General features: G+C 37.9%; 2 protein-coding genes across 3 annotated transcripts; both read right to left on the reverse strand.

Moving 5' to 3' along the window:
- Positions 1-1,067: 1,067 nt before the first annotated feature.
- Positions 1,068-4,084, reverse strand: LOC128241213 (calphotin-like). The gene is made up of 2 exons (XM_052958167.1): positions 2,535-4,084; positions 1,068-2,439 (listed from the first exon to the last, which is right to left on the reverse strand). Exons 1-2 carry the CDS (start codon positions 4,082-4,084, stop codon positions 1,068-1,070), a joined length of 2,922 nt encoding a protein of 973 aa, XP_052814127.1.
- Positions 4,085-11,023: 6,939 nt separating this feature from the next.
- Positions 11,024-16,116, reverse strand: LOC128241771 (transcription factor Sp5-like). 2 transcript variants are annotated; one of them, XM_052958854.1, is made up of 2 exons: positions 15,863-16,116; positions 11,024-12,443 (listed from the first exon to the last, which is right to left on the reverse strand). In XM_052958854.1, the coding sequence occupies exons 1-2, from the start codon at positions 15,899-15,901 to the stop codon at positions 11,343-11,345; spliced, it is 1,140 nt and encodes a 379-aa protein (XP_052814814.1). In that variant the 5' UTR covers positions 15,902-16,116; the 3' UTR covers positions 11,024-11,342. The 2 variants fall into 2 exon arrangements, with proteins under 2 accessions (XP_052814814.1, XP_052814815.1); XM_052958855.1 differs by lacking the exon at positions 15,863-16,116 and adding an exon at positions 12,772-12,881.
- Between the last annotated feature and the right edge of the window lie 6,580 nt (positions 16,117-22,696).

Raw genomic sequence — 22,696 nt, forward strand, 5'->3', positions numbered from 1 at the left:
GCCAAAAAAAGCTGGGATGGGCCTGGTGCGGGGGCATTTAGCTAGTATTTTACTAGCAGGCGGTCTCCGCTGTACGGGGACTTTACCCGCCTTGGCTGGACCAAAAGTCAAAGTCCCCGCTATTCCCCGGACCAGGGAGGCGGGGGCGTGTCGTAGTTACAATTAAATGGTGCATAGCTACTATAAGCTTCTGCTTGGTAAATGAACTTCGATTTCTGAATAAACTAGCTTGTTTCATGCAGTAAACCCAAGACATACAGCCTCACAGGCTGTTTAAAACCTGAGACCAATGTATATGAATGTATAAGTGGATTTACAAGATATGTAATCATTCGGAGCTCCTCGGCCATTTTTATCGAAAACATCAGTTTTAAAATTAATCCGTCCACCTGTACAACATACCTGATATTCATTGCATGCCCCCCCCCCCCCCTTCTTGCAAGATATCATTTTAATCAGCGTTGACACTGAAATTGCGTCTTTGCATATGCAGACAGTATGCGTGGCTATATGCGCATACGCTTACGGCAATTACTTCATCAGGAGGAGCCGTCTTCAGCAATAAGTAACGATTCTTCACAAACAAGAAACATAACATTTTACGCCGGAAGGCGACATTTTGCCTCGAATGATGACTTAAAAGAATGTTAATTTTTCCTTGTCTTCACCATTTTAAATGGAACAAAAGGCAGTCTATATCGCTTTAAGAGCCACGCTTTCGTTTTATTACCGGAGCTTGATTAGGTGATTAGTTTCCTCAAACACTTCGACAAACCTGTTTCCAAAATAAGGTGAGGCCATTCAGTATCACAAGGCTGGTAATGGGTAGGCCATTCCTTATAACAGGGTTGGTAATGGGTATCCCATTCCGTATCACAGGGCTAGTGACGGGTAGTCCATTCCATATAACAGGGATGGTGATGAGCAGGCTATTGTGTATCACAGGGCTTGTGATGGATAGGCCATTTCGCATTATAGGGGCTGGTGATGGGTAGGCCATTCCGTATCACATGGCTTGTGATGTGTAGGCCATTCCGTATCACATGGCTTGTGATGGGTAGGCCATTCTATATAGCAGGGATGGTGACGACCAGGCTATTGTGTATCAGAGGGCTGGTGATGGGTAGGTAATTCCATAAAACAATGCTGGTGATGGGTAGGCCATTCCGTATCACAAGACTGGTGATTGGTAGGTCATTCCGTATCACTGGGCTGGTGATTGGTAGGTCATTCTGTATCACAGGGCTGGTGATGGGTAGGCCATTCCGTATCACAGGGCTCGTGATGGGTAGGCCATTCCGTATCACAGGACTGGTGATTGGTAGGCCATTCCGTATCAAAGGGCTGGTGATTGGTAGGCCATTCCGTATCGCAGGGCTGGTGATGGGTAGGCCATTCCGTATAACAGGGCTGGTGATGGGTAGGGCATTCCGTATCACAGGGCTGATGATGGGTATGTCATTCCGTATATCAGGGATGGTGATGGGTAGGTCATTCCGTATCACAGGGCTGGTGATTGGTAGGTCATTCCGTATATCAGGGATGGTGATTGATAGGCCATTCCGTATCACAGGGCTGGTGATGGGTAGGCCATTCCGTATCACAGGGCAGATGATGGGTAGGTCATTCCGTATATCAGGGATGGTGATGGGTAGGTCATTCCGTATATCAGGGATGGTGATGGGTAGGTCATTCCGTATCACAGGGCTGGTGATTGGTAGGTCATTCCGTATATCAGGGATGGTGATAGATAGGTCATTCCGTATCACAGGGCTGGTGATGGGTAGGCCATTCCGTATCACAGGGCAGATGATGGTTAGGTCATTCCGTATATCAGGGATGGTGATGGGTAGGTCATTCCGTATATCAGGGATGGTAATAGGTAGGCCATTCCGTATCACAGGGCTGGTGATAGGTATGTCATTCCGTATCACAGGGCTGGTGATGGGTAGGCCATTCCGTATCACACGGCAGATGATGGTTAGGTCATTCCGTATCACAGGGCATATGATGGGTAGGTCATTCCGTTTATCAGGGATGGTGATGGGTAGTTCTTTCCGTATCACAGGGCTGGTGATTGGTAGGTCATTCCGTATATCAGGGATGATGATAGGTAGGCCAGTCCGTATCACAGGGCTGGTGATGGATAGGTCATTCCGTATCTCAGGGCTGGTGATGGGTAGGTCATTCCGTATCACAGGGCTGGTGATGGGTAGGTCATTCAGTATCACAGGGATGGTGATGGGTAGTTCATTCCGTTTATCAGGGCTGATGATGGGTAGGCCATTTCGTATACTAGTATCCGGGCTGGTGATGGGTATGTCATTCCATATCACAGGGCTGGTGATGGGCAGGCCATTCCATATATCAGGGCTGGTTATGGGTAGGCCATTCCGTATCACAGGGCTGGTGATGGGTAGGCCATTCCGTATCACAGGGCTGGTGATGGGTAGGCCATTCCGTATCACAGGGCAGATGATGGGTAGGTCATTCCGTATCTCAGGGCTGGTGATGGGTAGGTCATTCCGTATCACAGGGATGGTGATGGGTAGGTCATTCCGTATATCAGGGCTGGTGATGGGTAATTATTCCATGTATCAGGGCTGGTGATGGGTAGGTCATTCCGTATCACAGGGCTGGTGGTGGGTATGCCATTCCGTATCTCAGGGCTGGTGATGGGTAGGTCATTCCGTATCTCAGGGCTGGTGATTGGTTGGTCATTCCATATCACAGGGCTGGTGATGGGTAGGTCATTCCATATCACAGGGATGGTGATGGGTAGGTCATTCCGTATATCAGGGCTGGTGATTGGTTGGTCATTCCATATCACAGGGCTGGTGATGGGTAGGTCATTCCATATCACAGGGATGGTGATGGGTAGGTCATTCCGTATCTCAGGGCTGGTGATTGGTTGGTCATTCCATATCACAGGGCTGGTGATGGGTAGGTCATTCCATATCACAGGGATGGTGATGGGTAGGTCATTCCGTATATCAGGGCTGGTGATGGGTAGGCCATTCCGTATCACATGGTTGGTGATTGGTAGGCCATTCCGTATCACAGGGATGGTGATTGGTAGGCAATTCCGAATATCAGGGATGGTGATTGGTAGGTCATTTCGTATATCAGGGGTGGTGATGGGTATGTCATTCCGTACCACAGGGCTGGTGATGGGTAGGACATTCCGTATCACAGGGCTGGTGATAGGTTGGTCATTCCGTATCTCAGGGCTGGTGATGGGTAGGTCATTCCGTATCGCAGGGCTGGTCATAGGTTGGTCATTCCGTATCACAGGGCTGGTGATGGGTATGTCATTCCGTATCTCAGGGCTGGTGATGGGTAGGTCATTCCGTGTCACAGGGCTGGTGATGGTTAGGCCATTCCGTATTACAGGGCTGGTCATAGGTTGGTCATTCCGTATCACAGGGCTGGTGATGGGTATGTCATTCCGTATCTCAGGGCTGGTGATTGGTAGGTCATTCCGTATCACAGGGCTGGTGATGGTTAGGCCATTCCGTATTACAGGGCTGGTGATGGTTAGGCCATTCCGTATTACAGGGCTGGTGATGGTTAGGCCATTCCGTATTACAGGGCTAGTGATGGGTAGGTCATTCCGTATCTCAGGGCTGGTGATGGGTAGGTCAGTCCTTATAACAGGGCTGGTGATGGGTAGGTCATTCCGTATCACAGGGCTGGTGATGGTTAGGCCATTCCGTATTACAGGGCTGGTCATAGGTTGGTCATTCCGTATCACAGGGCTGGTGATGGGTATGTCATTCCGTATCTCAGGGCTGGTGATGGGTAGGTCATTCCGTATCACAGGGCTGGTGATGGTTAGGCCATTCCGTATTACAGGGCTGGTGATGGTTCGGCCATTCCGTATTACAGGGCTGGTGATGGTTAGGCCATTCCGTATTACAGGGCTGGTGATGGGTAGGTCATTCCGTATCTCAGGGCTGGTGATGGGTAGGTCAGTCCTTATAACAGGGCTGGTGATGGTTATGCCATTCTGTATTACATGGCTGGTGATTGGTAGGCCATTCCATATCGCAGGGCTGGTGACGGATAGGCCATTCCGTATCATAGGGTTAGTGATGGGTAGGTCATTCGTATCACAGGGCAGGTGATGGGTAGGCCATTCCGTAAAACAGGGCTGGTGATGGGTAGGCCATTTCTTATAACAGGGTTGATGATGGTTAGGCCATTCCTAATAGCAGGGCTGGTGAAGGGTAGGCCATTCCGTATCACAGGGCTGATGATGGTTAGGCAATTTGGTATAACAGGGCTGGTAATAGTTGGTCATTCCATAAAACAATGCTGGTGATGGTGAGGCCATTCTATATAACAGGGCTGGTGATGGACAGGCCATTCCGTATCACAGGGCTGGTGATTGGTAGGCCATTCCGTATCACAGGGCTGGTGATGGGTAGGCCATTCCGTATAACAGTGTTGGTGATGGGTAGGCAATTCTGTATCACAGGGCTGGTGATTGGCAGGCCATTCCGTATCACAAGGCTGGTGATTGGTAGGCCATTCCGTATCTCAGGGCTGGTGATGGTTAGGCCATTCCGTATTACAGGGCTGGTGATGGTTAGGCCATTCCGTATTACAGGGCTGGTGATGGTTAGGCCATTCCGTATTACAGGGCTGGTGATGGGTAGGTCATTCCGTATCTCAGGGCTGGTGATGGGTAGGTCATTCCGCATTACAGGGCTGGTGATGGGTAGGCCATTCCTTATAACAGGGCTGGTGATGGTTAGGCCATTCCGTATTACAGGGCTGGTGATTGGTAGGCAATTCCATATCGCAGGGCTGGTGATGGGTAGGCCATTCCGTATCACAGGGTTGGTGATGGGTAGGTCATTTGTATCACAGGGCAGGTGAAGGGTAGGCCATTCCGTATAACAGGGCTGGTGATGGGTAGGCCATTTCGTATTACAGGGCTGATGATGGTTAGGCCATTCCTAATAACAGGGCTGGTGATGGGTAGGCCATTGCGTATCACAGGGCTGATGATGGTTAGGCCAGTTTTTATAACAGGGCTGGTGATGGGTAGGTCATTCCATAAAACAGGGCTGGTGATGGTGATTCCATTCTATATAACAGGGCTGGTGATGGGCAGGCCATTCCGTATCACAGGGCTGGTGATTGGTAGGCCATTCCGTATCACAGGGCTGGTGATGGGTAGGCCATTCCGTATAACAGTGTTGGTGATGGGTAGGCAATTTTGTATCACAGGGCTGGTGATTGGTAGGTCATTCTGTATCACAAGGCTGGTGATTGGTAGGCCATTCCGTATCACAGGGCTGGTGATGGATAGGCCATTCCGTCTCACACGGCTAGTGATGGGCAGGCCATTCCGTATAACAGGGCCGGTGATGGGTAGGCCATTCCGTATCACAGGGCTGGTGATGGGAAAACCATTCCATATCACAGGGCTGGTGATGGGTATGCCATTCCTAATAACAGGGCTGGTGATGGGTAGGCCATTCCGTATCACAGGGCTGGTGATGGGCAGGCCATTCCGTATAACAGGGCTGTTTATGGGTAGGCCATTGCGTATAACAGGGCTGGTGATGGGCAGGCCATTCCGTATAACAGGGCTGTTTATGGGTAGGCCATTGCGTATAACAGGGCTAGTAATGAGAAGCCATTACAAATAACAGGGATGTTGATAGGTAGGCCATTCCGTATCACAAGGCTGGTGATTGGTAAGCCATTCCATATAACATGGTTTGTTACGGGTAGGCCATTCCGTAACTCGGGGCTTGTAATTTTAAACTGACTTCTTTCAAATTGGACGAAATAAGGATGAGGTACCATTTTTTTAAATATCTCGCGAGATCTCATTTTACTCCGGGAAAAGCTTGGCTTTAACGCGGACAAATCCCGTTAAAAGAACGGAGGATATTTCCGGGCACAAAGCCTTTGCCCATTCCCCGCTATTTCGGCTCGAAAACAAAACCACCGCATTCACTCAGCACTGCGGAGCCACCTGGAAGGTAAAAACATGGCCCGTTTCCCCCACTATCCCCGGTATATCCCCGAACCTGGGGGAACGGTCGTGGTATTAATTGACTGGTGTAAAACATGTGAAACAATCCAACTTCCTATGCTAGCTGTAGTAGGTAGGGTGGGTGGTTGGGTGGATTTGTAATGGGGAAGGGGGCGGGGGTGGGGGCGCTCTTAGCCTAGCAGTGTTAATAGCCTAATTTAATGCTTACAATCAACTCTTTTGTTGACGTATTTCTGTTACTGTTATTATCTTTCTAAAAACTTAACCACTTGGATGAAAACATCTTTGTTTACGTAGTCAAGAAATTAAGGACTAATGTTTTGACCTTTAACACACACATCTGCGCGCGTGCCTGTCTCGCGCGGAAATCTCCCGGGTTACCGCGGCATCTCGTTCTATCTTGACGTGATTACAAGGGATTCATCCCGCCTATGAATATACACAAGCACATATTCAGGCAAGCAAATGGACAAGATTTATCCTTAAATTCCTTTGTAATGTGTTAAAACGCCGTAATCAAATACAGACAACAGGACTTCAAACGGTTACCGGCAGTACAAGTTTAATTTTGATCATTTGTTCTTCGTCTTAGTGTTTAGAGGGTATATGTAATGGACGCTTTAATCTCTAACCAAAATGCTCGCGACACTAATGGTTAGCCTGTGAACAAAAATATTTGGCTTTGAAGAATAAATGTTTGGTATTGTTTGCGCTTTCTTTGATGACGATGAAAACGGTTTTACTTTTAACAGCTCAAATTCGGAAGGCCGGTTTAAACGTCTATCGTGTTTGTTTTCGTTGATGACATTGCTTTTCTTTATGATAATAAACATTCCACCTACAGAAGTATGTATGGGGATGTGTACATTAAAACAGAAATTGTTCAAATAATGAATACAGATGTCTAAACTTTGTCATTAAACCACTATCTTACAACTACATTTAGATCGTTTTTGATGGTTCAAGCTTTAAATTTAAAGTGACACTCTTATTCACAATCAATGCATACACATGTATAACAAACATATACTTTGATTTTTGACTGATAAACCTGTAACTAGTTACTTAATAATGCATTTCTGGAAAATAATAATTACTGATAACAAGATTGTAACCTTGTATTTAATAGCTGAAAACGCAAAAATATTAAATGATTGGTGAATGCTAGAATATTTATTGTGGTCTTCTATTGCCCCATAAGGTGGAAATACCATGTTTCAAGCTCATTTCTTTCAAATTAAACTCGATATCCTTCATAAGAACCAATGTTTTTGACATTTATTCAACCTTTTTGGAATATTAGAACAATATTATTAATTGTGCTAATCATATTTGGGATTGCATCTTCAAAACATAGTAATTGTACCATATTGAGATGCGTTTATTTCTTTTTCTTTCATTCATTTAGTTGCATATCAGAACGGTAACCAGTATGCATAGCTCTTACCGTGCAATAACACGCGTGCGGATCAGTTACAACGATATTATCTTATACCCACGGTATTTATTGAACGATTTATGAACGCTATCCTTGGCAATATCGTGCAAAACAGTAAACTACACTCATTGCCTTCTTGATTTAAATTATACATGCAACGTGCACTCGTTTTAACTTTCAGTAACATGGGTAGAGAGTGCAGTTCCTGTTACTTCTGTATTGCTATATGTAGTGAGAAAATGAGGGCTAGTTTTTGGCTAGTTATTTCAGTTTAAGTAATGTTGTTTTGTGATGTGGTTTTTTTTTCTGTTCTTGATGGTTTTTATCAGGCAAGAGTACGCCCGTAGCGTATTACTGGATAGCTGGTAGTTATTTTTTCCTTCTTTTAAAGGGACTCGCTCATTGTTTTTATACAACTGTTTTTTTTACGAAACAAATCCACCATGCATTACGAAATAAAGTGTGACAAATCATAAGGAGTGTTAAAGGGACTGTACACCAGATTAGCACCAAAAATAGTTTTTTTCTGTAACGAATCTCAGGACAATTATCTAATAGAATGTGTTACGCTTTGATATCATAAATGTGAAAAAGTACCAAAATGTATAAAAAAAATTCGAACCCGTGTCGCCAAAATTGAAGTCCAGCGTCGTAACCACTGGGCTATGAAGGCTTACTCTATTTGACATAATTAAGCTATACACCTACCCCTGTAATATCACGTGATAACACCGACTAGCCAATCACGCATAAGGAATGAATTCTACCTGGTAGACATACCCAGTAATCTTTTTTAATGGAAAAAATACGAAATAACTGCTAAACTTGAATAAATTGTTAACTATGTGGTACTTCAGTTAGTAAGTTTCAATGCATTGTACACATCGATGCCAAGTTTATGTCAGTTTACGACAATTTTCTTTTTTTTTCGCTACTTTATCATACGGAGTAAGGCCCTTTTAAAACTACGATACTGACAGCTGGAACCATTCAGTCAATGTTGATATTTGCTCAAATATCGTCGTTGAAGACCAAACTTTTGAGTACCGTCACAAAAGTGATTCAGCGATTCTTTGTAGCGTAATTTGTTGATTGTCATTATCACGTGATGTTATCAATGTATTCTTAAAATGTCAAAATATCCATCCAGTATATGTCCTTGTGTTGGAGTGGACCAGTCGTTGTTTTTATTAAAAAATATCTGGACTTTACCCCGCTAAAGAGTTAGGGTTGGCGCACCCCACTAACACCAAGATATTTTTTCGGTAGCATAAAGATCAATAATGAGACAATAAGTGTTTTCTGAAAAAGGGAAAATAATTTTTGGTCCAAATGAATGAGCGAGTTCCTTTAAAGTCATAGATTGTTTGTTTTTTCTGTTGTTTTTTTTTGTCTGGGATGAAAACTTCTTCATTTTGGTTTTAAAAAAGAGCTACATAGAAGGCGATTTTCACATCATGAACTGTTTTTTTCTCTGGCGTTATTTTGGTATTCACAAACGGCCATAGGCGTACATGGTCACGTGGACATATTGTGTTAGTTTCTTTTATTTGATTGGCTGATGGAAAGGTTGTGAGAAGGTGACGTTTTTAAGGTTCTCTCATCCTCACGCATTTATTTAAGATATGATTTTAATCAGATTGTCAAATGCCACAATCGAGTTTAAACGTTCCTGTCCACTCCATAACAACTGAAAACATTTTTATTGAATATCGTAACCTCGATCACCCCACAACACCCACCCCACCACCCCCACTCAAAGTATTTCTCCGGATAATCTGCCCAAGAACTACTGAAAAAATTTCATTGAATTTCGTAAACCCCGCCCTCCCCATCCCAAGTATCTCTCCGGATAATCGGTCCAAGAGCTACTGAAAACATTTCTAATAAATTTCATACTGCCACACCGCCCCCGTCCGAAAATCTCTCACGATACTCCGCTTTATTATATTGTTGTTGTTTTTTGGTGTTTGAATTCAAGCATTCCTTTCTTCTTCAAAAACATTGGACGGGGGGCATAAATAGTTTATAAAGATATACAGATTTGCTGTACTTTTAAATCACAAACTAGAGTGGTAAATAATCCGGAACAAATAATAAAAAGATATTTGCATTCTGTATTTAATCTTACACTAGTAATAAACAAGATCTATGCACTTAAATTAATATATTTTCGCGAAAATCTCGTTTCGTTCAAAGTGGATAAGGACACGTACTCGAAATTTCATCAGATTGTAAATTAAAGGAACCTTCGGGCGACTCCAGTTTTACCAAGGCGACTGATAAAGAGCGAGTACTTACAAATAATTACCAAACATCAGAGGAAAGCCCGCCCCGTGAAGCAATGATACAATCATTTATTACCGGTTAATACCGCCCCAATCTTTAATCACGTTTCATTTCACAGTAGCCCTGTGATAGTTTCAAGAGGGTGATCTTGATGTTTTTGAATTTCAGCTACTAATGTAATGCTGGTATTGTTTCGGGGCTTCTGATTTCATTAACTGTTATGAAAGATTGCGTCGCACTGTAGAAGATAAATTACTAATAAAATTGATGAAAGAGAATTGTGTGTTGCTTCACTTTCTCCACGTTAGATTTAAATCGGTTGAATGCAAAATACCGATCTTCTTGTGATATTTTACACACACATGATTTCAAGTAAACTGTTAAACTAGTACTTTTATAAACTCACATTAATTCATGAACGTTCTTGAAATCGGATTGTTCCCTCGTAAAATGCCTGAATGTTAGACCGCAGACATTGCAACGGTCCAGTTCTGAGCATCAGTTTTCCTGCTTTTTGTTACAGTCGAGAGAGTGGTGTTCAGATCCCCCCACCCCCGTCCCCCTCCCGAATTGTAAAAACAGTTATAGATACATTACTTTTAGACCGATGACTATTGTAACACCTCATTATTTAATTTAAACGTTGTCTTCATGTTCAGTGTTATTATTTTCTATGATTGTACAAAGAAACAGCGATGTAATAAACAAAATGTAAATTTTGCTAGAGTGATTTGAATAAACTACGCGAATATGTTTTCGATTTTACAAGCTTATATTCCCTCTGGATATACGCCCAAACCCACGTTTTACTATATCCGCAATTCAAAATATTCAGGGGGTGGGGCATGATCCCGGACCCCCCTACATTTGTGCCTGCACATCAAATACGCTCTAGCCATGCCCCTACTTTGAACTACGATATCATACCAGAACATTACTACTACCAAAAACGTACCATATTCAAGACAATGATAATAATATATAATAAAGCATTTAAAAGATAACGTCATTCTATCATTCATATCTGATGATAATGTGTAATAAAAATGTCACTTATAAAATAATTTAATTTCAATGTGTTGACGACTAATCCCAAGGTTTTAAACTTACACATTTTCTTTTCAATTCACGACTTGATATAGATAATTCATTTAATCGATTAAGACTCTTCTTGAATAGACTGTCATTAAAAAAATTGAATTATGATGAAACTAGCACCCTATAAGAAAACAACACATAAACATGAATTTAATGTTTTATTAACCTGTTAAAACCCTGAATCAAATATTAGCACTTGTGAACAACTTTACAACAATATCATCAGCAATTCGTTATAATTATTTAAATATTTACGTAAAATGGCACTTATAATGTTGTAAGCATACGTTTTCTATACATGTAAGTGCGTAAAAGGCAACACATGACTGACGTCATGAAAAAAAAAATTAATAGAAAAATTACGTCATTTAAATCAATTATTCAATACTTCGTAAGTCTTCAGAAGAATAAACACAAACAATCTATTTCATCTAGGATAAGCATCTACTGGTTATTTCAAATAGCATTAAGGCAAAATTTAAATTAATTTAGTGTGAAAAATTAAAGGTCCGAGACATCCGAATCGTCAAACTCGACATCAATGTCCGTTTCTTCATCGTCACTGATCGGTAAATTCCGCATGTCCGGATCGGTATTTTCCGTATCAGGATCGATAATTTCCGTGTCCGATTCTTGTTCGGATTTTTCCGTTTTAGAACTTCGTTTGCTTTCGTGAGTTTTCTTATGTTTGCTTAGATGGTCACTGCGCATGAAGCGCTTTCCACACGCTTTACACGAAAATCGTTTTTCTCCGGTGTGTGTTCTAAGATGTCTTTGTAGCTCATCCGAGCGCGTGAAACTCTTTCCACAAAATAGCCAGTTGCAAATGAACGGTCGCTCACCCGCGTGCCATCGAAGATGGGCCTTTAAATGACTCGTTTTTCCATACACTTTTTCACAGCCTGGAAAATGGCAGATATGTACTTTCTTTTTCGAAGGATCGTTGTTCGAGGGGTTTTGACAGTTCGGGCAACGACATCGCCTGCAGCGGCGAGCAGGAGTGATTGGCTTGATATTGTGCAATAAAGACGCCATGTGAGCCTGGAACTGTCGGTCTGATGGACCCCCGGGCCCGAACATGAGGGGGTGGGGTATGTGATACTTTACGTCCGTCTGTTGGGTGACGCTCCACCAAGGGGTCTCTGCCTCCGTTGCTGGGGGAGGTGACATCTGTTTTGGTGCCATAGGGGATATAAGGGGCGGCGGCGACTGTAGCGGCGTCATTACCGAATGTTGATGCGTGACGTTTGAAACCTGTGTCGGGAAATATGGCCTTCCTGTAGCTAGCATGGTTTGCTGCATCAGACGCGCCTGATGGTACTCGTAGGAAAACTGCGGGAGCGCACTCTCTTGTTGTATATCACGTGGTATAAATTTAAAGTCTTCGCGATGGCTGATCTGCATTTGCATTGTTGGCGCATGCGCCGAGCTGGACATGAGCGTCATTTCCGGTACCCGGGAACAGTGTGGCGTCATTGGAGCCCGCGGGTCCCAACCCGGAAGCGGAAGTGTGGGAGCCGGCTTGAAGATCTGGCGCTGACAGGCCATGGCCGCCTGTTGGGCGGATCCGGGATGCGGGGGTCCCATATTCATGTGTGGAGGCTGCAAAGAGAAAAAATGAATATGCTAATATGTTCTGTAACTACAAAACAAATACAAGAGAATAACTTTAAAAATTCTACAATAAATATACTTATTACTATTATATTAGTATTTATTATATTATTATTATTATTATTATTATTATTATTATTATTATTATTATTATTATTATTATTGTTATTATTATTATATTGTTTTGTTATTACTGATTTTTTTCAGGTAATTTAGTTAACATAAACACCAAGCATTGGAATGGAACCATCAGATACTAATTGTTTGCAGTTAACAGAAATAAAAGCCTATTTTTGCAAAATTTAACATCAATTACATATTTGACGTCGCAAACTGAACCCCCTACAGACAGCTAGCCCTTTTTGTGGGTCAGACACCTTAACAACAGTCGCAGTGACTTTTATTTGTATTAATGAAAAAAACAACATTATTTATTTATTACTAGAATTACTTGTGAGTTGTGCGCGATTGTTTTAATAAGAGCCGTCAAACAGGCGGTACGTTACGTCACTAAAACGTCGACTTCGCGTTACATCGTTAGCTAAACGTCACGTTGAATAAATGGCTGTTTCGTAACGTTACCGACTGTTTTTAGGCGTGCTTGCTAAGTGACAGACTTTTATATTAATCACTCATGGACCTTATACTCGATTACATTTTAATTTCTGACGTGTATTACACTATAATGCCTACAAGTCAAATGTCTGCATGTCCTGATAAATTAATACATTTTTCTTTCACTATAGAATCAGACTCGTTGATGCTTAATTAGAAACGTTCTGTCACTCAAATGCTTATTTACTTTGTTCAATATTTTCTGCAATACATACTGGTTAAAAATTAAACCAAACGTTCCAATAAATTTCATAAAAATGTATGTATTTGTATAATATAATGCAATGCTTGACTTTGCAAGTTAAAATAGTCACATTTGGGAATATCCGATAACTAAGCTCTCACTAACAATTTATGAAGAGGCCATCTTAAGCAACAGTGTCCTTTAATTTACATTTCTCACATTCCGAAATAGTTCAAAATTTAAACTCGACTAATTTAACTTGTATTCTTATAGAATGAGTGAAAAATGGACACAATCGAAAATGTCCACTCTGGTAGTTACAAAAACACAAATAACGCAATTACTTTAATTTCGCCGCAACATCAAAGAATGTTCAAAGTCACTCACACAGTATGCGTTTCGGGTGAAAACGAAATAAATCTTTTTTACGCGCTTTGATGTTTAAAATCCGCTTTTAAAAGATAAAAAGGCAGGCGAGGGGTTGGCAAGTGGTAAGAAGTTGGTTTGCTGAATTTACAACAGTAATTTATTTTGTCAGCTCGAGGTGATCGCTCGGTGATGGTTCTCAAATTCCGTGTGCCCAAGATGACATTTTGTTTGGTTATGTTTTTATTGGTATAAAAAATAGAAAACTGTCGGACGCAACATAATTTCTATATTAAAAGAATCCCTCGAATACGGAAAACTTAATGCAGTATTTGATAGAAGACTGGTCTATTATAAATAAATTTATATATGAATAGAATTCCTCGAATTATACAGAAAACTTAATATAGTATATGATGGAAGCCTGGTCTATCCCATATGCAATCATTATGCCGGATTACTATGCATGTGTATACATGTTAACAGATACATCTTCAACATAAATAGTTTCGCTTTTATAATTACTTCAATGGGGGCTCAAACATTTTTGTTTTGTTTTATTTTTTACATTTGCTTAAATATTTAATGATTTAATGATTTGATAATAACACTTAATTGGACAGAATTCGACCTTAACTCCATTGGTTTAATTACATTATGAATTAGATATATTTACATGTCGAGGGGTGAATGCGAAAAGGATGTAAGTGACATTAAATAAGAAGAGGATAGAAGCTTTTCGCTTTCAGACCTCGATTTGCAATGAAAACAATATCATAAATTGACTTGAAAATAGAAAGAAATATTTAAAAAAATACGAAAATTGTCTTTGGACACACTGCAGTTTCAATTTATCCAAATGCTAAATCAATTATGTTTTACATTTAAAATATGACATAGAGTACCCGGTTTAGTTGCTCTATACAGCAAAATTTGTTGTCAATACATTCAAAGTTTTAAATCATAGAAAAGTCAATGCATGACATTTCCTATATATAGACTATACACCATATCAGGGGCGTAGCTTCCTATAAAAACTGAAGGCATAGGGGGGTTGGAAGGGAGAAGGGTCTAAAATATGAAATTCCGACAAATGCGCTTTTATATATCGGTAACCGGATATTTCAAATATATCGTTTTCCTTTGCTCTAAAATTCATTTTCACGCGACATTAATATTTCGTATACTATTTATTGAAAGTTTCATACGGTCAGTACTCTAAAAAGTGGCCTACACATATATTTTCGTCAAGCTACGCCCCTGCATATCACTATGTCTATATACAATAGTATGGAATATAAAGTAGTATAACACATCTGTATTCTATTATTTCACCGACTGATATGTAAGTAAATACCAAGCATGATTATAATAGTTATCTTCCATCATTTTTCCATGTGGTTTATATCTAATGTCATATACATTCGCTGAATAACATTTTTTGATGACTGGAAATTAAAATAATTTTAAGATTGTTACCAAAAGGGTTTTCGTTTATTTTAACAAAATTTATTCTAACTATCCAGTCTGATTCAGTGATTTTATGAAGCTACATGGCATTTAATTAAATAATTCGATAGAATGATTTTTATCTGACAAGAAATATTGCTGCAACCACAACCCGAGTTATTAAAATTATACACGATATTTTAAGAATGGATTTAGTTCCTAGTTTTCTCTTAAGAGTTTTAACAATCGATTTGAAAAAATAGATATTCGTTTGATATCTTTAGAGACGGACGTGGTAATCATTTAGAGTATTCAGATTTTCAGAATGTTTAATATTTAACATTGATCGTCAATTCATGCGCTAGAGTCAACTATCTAAGATGTCTAAAAAGCAAAACATCGAAATAAATAGTTTTATAACATAGTTTAAAATAATAATAATAAAAAATTTCCTTTTCTGCTCTTAACAAGTCAACTACATGATTGTTTAATGCAGTAATCATATGCAATTCATAAAATCAAGCATCTTAAAGGAGGCTTTGTTTTGCTTCTTTGAAATATACTATGGTAAGTTCACATTATTCACGAAAATAGAACAAACATGCATATTTCATATAGGCCAACGTGACCAGTAATCAAATTCATAAATTATGTAATCGCTTATATATGCACTTAAAGCGAACAGGTAAAGTATGAAAGGAGTTTTATAATATTCGCAAATTTATCGATACAATATAATAAAATATATCACTAATATACAGACACTTAACGAAATATATAATTATTTTCTCACCATGAACGCGTGCTGTTGTGGATATAGTACCGTTGCCATCACTTTAATCCAAGCATCTAAATATTATAAGAATTTTAAATATTCACTCAGTTAAATGTTTAAGGTTCCACACAGACTTAAACACGTACTCAATATTTCTCCGACTGTAAAGTCCACACAATGTGAGTTAAATAGTTCCAATTCTGATTTTATTGGCACTTTCGCAAATTAGCTTATTAGAAATCACTAATTTCTTATAAAAACAACAAACTGTGTTCGACATGGGATCATACAGAGGTTTATATAGTCAGTAGCAATACTACTACCTTTTACCTCAATGTCTCCTTTGATGTCTCCGCCCACCAATCAAAAACCTGATAAAGTCTCTTTGAAGTCCGCCGCTAACCAATTGAGATGAATACCGATTTGCTGTTAAAAGGAAATTAAGATCTTTTCGCTACGGGCTTTTAAAGATTCTTTTAAGGCTAAGTGTTGAAATACATAATAGGGGCGATTATCAGAAGTTATTTGCAATGTCAGTGAGGGAGGGGAGATGTTTTCAGTGGGTTTTTCATGATGGACTCAGTCCCACAGGCGGTTGGCGCGATTAATGTATATTCTTAAATGCGACTTTATAACTTTTGGGGTCATATTATTAGAAAAAAAGCATATTAAAGGCTTCTTGTTATTCAGTGTACAGTTTGGTGTATACATAAACGTTTAAAGCATTATCAATATGAACTTAAAACATTTTGAGAACATATCATGAAAAAAGTTAACTCCTGAATATAATGTTTGCTTATTTTTTTAATTAAGTCATGATTAATAAACTACATTCTAGTGTATTAAATGTGAATTGCCTTTCCACATATGCGTTGTTGTTTTATCCGCCACATGTCATGAAAAAGAATTATTTAACGTGTTTTAATGGGTGAATATGTTAAAAGTGAGAGAGGTCCAGCGGTATAAATGTCTGAAAGGAATTTATTTAATATTTTAGTTACTTGTTTTCCGATCTATACCTTTTGTAATCTTGCAAATGTTTTGTATGTAAATTAGGAATAGAATACTGTTTAAACTAGATGTCTACCTCGCAGACCTAATAGGGCGTGGGTTCAAGCCCCACCAGGGGAAGTTCCAATTTGGAACTTCTCGGCCATTTTCCATCAAAAACAACCTCGGAAGAATGTCGGGACATCCGGAGAAGTAGTTCGTAAAAATTAAAATAAAATAAAAGTATTAATTAATTAACGTGTATTTTGTATTACTATGTTTAAATTGATTGCCAGTGAATTGTATTATTCCATAAATAATTAAGATTCCCAACAGTAAAGTCATTAAGTTCAAACGTTTAATTGAAATTACTACGCGATATACTAGCAGCGTAGTTAAATGTTAAGGTTTCTGACGTTGAAAAATCGTCCATATACATCCGAGGATGTTTTCGATGGAAAATGACCGAGGAGTTCCAAATTGAAACTTCTATAATTTCTATGATTCTATAAGCTCTCAGCCTTTCTGACAATCGAGCTTAAAAACATTAATACAAACTCAAATTAAATATTATGAAATCCACCATTCTTTGATTCTCCCACAGGGATGGGATTAAAGTTTTATTATTGAAACGTATATTTACATTAAAATAACATTTTATGAAAGAAATCCAACAGCAGAATGTCCAAATACAGTCATATTTGTACAAGGACTATTTGAAGTCATTTGTATACGAGCTACATCTTATAATTAATTTTAATGGTTTGGTGCACAGTTGCCATACACAAAATGAAGTACATACACGTAATTATGTAAGGATGTAGTTTTTAAAGCAGTACGCGCTGATTTATGTTGAGTATTCCACTCTGTCCTTATACAAAAAATAAACCATGCAGTGAATTTTACATCAATGAACGACATACATTAAAGAAAATACACCAATTCCTTACGGCGCAAACCAGGACCAAACTAATAAAGAAAACAAGATACAATACTAATCAAAATTCTCCAGATACGCCTCTGCACAGTGTACAAATATTATTTATTAGCAAATAGATGCGTCATGTCTTTTCTTGCTGTATTATTTTTTATTTATTTTATTTATTTATTTATTTATTTATTTATTTATTTATTTATTTATTTATTTATTTATTTATTTATCTATTTTTTATTATTATTATTTAAGGGGGTGGGGGGGGAGGAAATAAGCCCCACTATTTTCATTTTTATGGGAGGGGGGATTAAACTCCACTATCAGTGGTACGTTCTTAAATCAATAACTTGGTGCAATATGCACGAAATCACTCTTAACAAAATAGATAATGCAATCCACGAATATGTTTTGAATTATTTTCCTCCGGGTGTTTTCAAAATCCCCCATATCAATTGGGCAGCAATGTAACATTAAATTTCCATTTAAATTTTATCATTTAAGCTCCTATGGCTGTTCTATACTGACGTTCAGTAAGCCATGTATAACCTGTCGCATTAATTGGATTTCCTACATCAAAAGAGAAGATGCCGTCACATCTTAGATCTGATTGGGCTAATTTATCGAATGTATTCCTCGGCTACCGGTCTCAGATCCCGGCATCTCTCTGTCCCTGCGGCACCGAAAAAATGTGACAGTCGTTGTCAGGATAGAGCCGTATTTTAGGGATTACATTTATGATATCCGACAAGGCTTCAAAGACGATCTACCGGCCCTAATTGTTTCTTATGTAAGATAATGAAAGGTTTAGTACAATGGGCAGATATTATCTCGAGTTGTAACGCCCCCTTTTACACTTTGATGATGGCGATGAAATGTTCACTCTAATGAGATAATGCTCGAGTTTTTAAAGTTTTATTGATATCAATAACGCGTATAAGTATGACGGATCTGCAGATTGTATGAGGGTTTGTCCTGTGAAGTTATTAAGAGCTTTTCAAGAGGGGATTTCATCCTCTCCAGGAACTGAAAAACACTTGTCCTTTTCGCACAACTGCTTTGATTTAAAAGCAAACGACGTGATGAATGCAGCCAACAAAAATATGCATTGGAAAGGCCAAGCTGATAGAATTTGTTCGGTAATAGCTTATTTTTAAAGGATTAAATGAAATTATGCTTGTTCGCTTTATTGCTATTATTTGTAATGAAACACACACTAATAAACAGAACAAGATTTAGCATAAAAGGTTTAAGGTTTTATAATTTATTAAGTCTCATCAATATAACAATATATACATTTCACGATAACATAACAATAAAAAGTATTGTAATTCAAAGTAAAAGTTTTAAGAGACTATAGTTACAACACATTAATATTACAGCAAACGGATAATGTACTTACATTGTAGTAACGACATTATTATCATATATCTATATACAAGTTTCAAGATTCAACTTATTTATTAAGTAACTTGAACACAAAGTGCTCCTCATTACATGATAGATATAATACATTCAATTAAACATATATACAACGATATCATGATAGGTTTGAAATCTCAGACATGAAAAAATAACTGATAATCAATATCATAACATAAAACTTTACATTAGATACTTTTACAATACACTAACATTTCACTTACACCCCACAGTGAGGATGGACTAACAACTAATTAGTGAATAATTATATCATATGATATTTTCATGATGAAATCTAGATTTTTTTTAAAGAAATGTAATGGTATGCAAAAAAAACCCTAAAATATTAACATTTAATTAAGATCATGAAACAATATTTACAATGTTATGACGACGTTCAAATGCTTTAGAAATAAATTTGCACAAATTAAGCTGAACGGAATAATTCGTATCTTGCATAAAATCAATACAGTACATTTCATTTCACTAGGCCTAACGATATATTTTCTTCTCAATATATATTTACACCATTAGAAGGATCTAAAAACGAATGTTAACTTTAGTATAACACTACATAAAGATTGGAATTAGAATACTGAAAATTAACGCGCAATATTATGCATAATTAAGATATGGAAGTATATGACTATTATCACCGCGGTCAGACCGGAGATGGTTGCAAGCTCGGACGTACGACCCGTCCCACAGAGTCGGTTACAAATATGGTACACACGTGCATTCGGAACGCTTCGAAAACAACCTCAGATGTATATGGACGGTTTACAAAGTCAGAAATCGGTACATTTTAATTCCGCTGAAAATAGATCGCAAAGTAATTTAATTTAACAATTAAAATTAATGACTTAACACTTTGGTAATTAATTATGTGTGCAATAATACACTTCACTGACATTCGATTTAAACTTAGATCAATACATACAAGCTCAAAAACTGCATTTAAATATTAATGATATAATTCACTAATTTTACGAACTTCTTCTACTGATGTACCGGCATACATCCGAGGTTGTTTTCGATAAAAATGACCGTGGTGTTTCGAATTACACACTTGGTAAGAGGGGCTTGGGGTCCTTCTGGGGACGGTTTGACTAGATTTAGTCTGAACAGGTGCACTCTGACACATTCTATTCATACTTCTCCTACGATATTGACATAGAATAGTACACTTGCACACACTGAGGGGGGTGGGGAGTGGGGGGGGATGCAACACCACACCAGGGTGAGTTCAATGATTTCAGAGTCACAAGAGGTTCGTTGTTCGTCCAGGGGTAAGGCTAGAGGAACGATCAGTTTCCTCTAGACTTTCAGCCTCCAGATTTAAGCATTTTGTACTAAGCTTGTTTGAAGACCCGGAAATTATAGCTTTAATCAAAAATCTAGGAGCAAGATTAAGGTTTACTCATTTCCTAAGCTTACACTAAAAATACAAAAATCTCCATTTATCCATTATCTAGTTTTCTAAAGGTCTTGTGTCATGAAATACTGTAAGATTAAAGGGAAGACGAATATCAAAGAATAAGCTATCAATTAAACCTAATTAGACATAACTTATAGACTAATAAACCAATCTTTTCCCTTTTATCATTGGGGAGGTAAATAACCGAAAATTAATGCCTCCGAAACTTTTCATCTCGGTGGTAAATAGGTTTCTTTTCAATGGCGTATAACTTTTTGACGGATGATTTAGAAGTTATAGAAATTTTGAGAAAAATGATTTATGTTCAGTTGAAATGTAAGCGAAAGTATTTTTTTTTAATTTATCCGTGAAATATCTTTTCAAGATTTTAGACATGGCGTATACAATCTGCATTTATCAAAACGATTGAAGTATTTTTTTTTAAAATGAATAGATGATGGTGTTTTCTTTTGTTTTCGACATTAATTAGAAGGTGACACAATACGTATGCATTTATCACAATTAAAAATAGGCCGTTTAAATGTCGAGATTTAACCCCGTGGGGTAATTTACCTCAGGGGCAAATACGTGCATATGAATGCAAGTTCCCACGGAGGTAAATGTCATTTTTTTATTTTTATTTTTTATTTATTTATTTATTTATTTATTTATTTATTTATTTATTTATTTATTTATTTATTTATTTTTTATTTATTTATTTATTTATTTATTTATTTATTTATTTATTTATTTATTTATTTATTTATTTATTTATTTATTTATTTATTTATTTATTTATTTATTTATTTATTTATTTTTATTTATTTATTTATTTATTTATTTATTTATTTATTTATTTATTTATTTATTTATTTATTTATTTATTTATTCATTCATTCATTCATTCATTCATTCATTCATTCATTCATTCATTCATTCATTCATTTATTTATTAATTAATTAATTTATTTATTTAGTTATTTAGTTACTTATTTTTTTATTTCTTCTTTTTTTTTTCTTTTTTTTTGGGGGGGGGGGTGCCACATGTATAGAGATAGGGTAAAAATTGCACCCGTGGGTACTTTATGTCATATTACCGCAAATATGTACTTGCTCCTGGCGGTATTGTGTGGTATTGGCAGAGCTTTAAGTAAATAGTTGACAATTAAAACAAAGGAACGAAAGTAAAATACAAACCCATTTATTCTGTCAAAGCTCTTTGAATTTTTTTGGCAGATGTATCTACAAGGGATTGAAATGTTTAAAATGCCATGTCTATGTCTGATTTAGCTTTTTTGTTTTCAAGTTTGGCTATTTAGTCGTTCTTTGAGTGCTAAGCTTTTAAAATACATTTAATTATAAACTATGTACTTTTATTTAAGCTAGTACTTTGAAGTTCTTAACTTTTAACACAACTTTTAACACATACTTGAATCATATAATTTTTAAGAATGAAATCGTGAAACTTGAACACGTACAATTTAAATGTTTTCTGACAGCATACAATGTTTGTTTTGAAAGACGCACATATTCTTTACTTTAAATATTTCACCTGATTTACTGCAGCATAAAATGGCGTATTCGTACTTATGTTTATATTATATGTAAGTAATAGCTTAGGGTAGGATTTGCTATTGTTCCAAGGTAAAGCTTCATTTTTTCTATGTTGAATGTACTTTTCAACACGAATTATTGGCATTCCGTTCATACCATCCATTTTAAAATAAAAATACCCCATGTGCACATGTTGGGCATATGAACGCGTCCAATAAATACCCCATAGGCAAATGTTGGGTATATAAACACGTCCAAAATACGCCATGAGCAAACGCTGGGCGTATACACGCGTCCAAAAATACCCCATGGACAAACGCTGGGCGTTTACGCGCGTCCAAAAATACCCCATGGACAAACGCTGGGCGTATACACGCGTCCAAAAAAGCCCAATGAGCAAACGCTGGGCATATGAACGCGTCCAATAGATAGTTATTAAATACTCATGGGCAAATGTTAGGCATATACTTGCGTCTATAAATACTCAATGGACAAATGCTTGGCATAGAATCGCGTCCAATAAATACCCATGGGCAAA

This window comes from Mya arenaria, chromosome 7, assembly GCF_026914265.1.
Source record: "Mya arenaria isolate MELC-2E11 chromosome 7, ASM2691426v1".
In the NCBI taxonomy this organism is placed as follows: domain Eukaryota; kingdom Metazoa; phylum Mollusca; class Bivalvia; order Myida; family Myidae; genus Mya; species Mya arenaria.

Coding starts and splice junctions, on each gene's coding strand:
- LOC128241771 (XM_052958854.1), bottom strand. CDS start 15,901: ATGGCAACGGTACTATATCCACAACAGCACGCGTTCATG. Junction 12,444..15,862: donor CACAACAGCACGCGTTCATG/GTGAGAAAATAA, acceptor TTCTCTTTGCAG/CCTCCACACATGAATATGGG.
- LOC128241213 (XM_052958167.1), bottom strand. CDS start 4,084: ATGATACGGAATGGCCTATCCGTCACCAGCCCTGCGATATGGAATGGC. Junction 2,440..2,534: donor ACCTACCCATCACCATCCCT/GTGATACGGAAT, acceptor ACCCATCACCAG/CCCTGTGATACGGAATGGCC.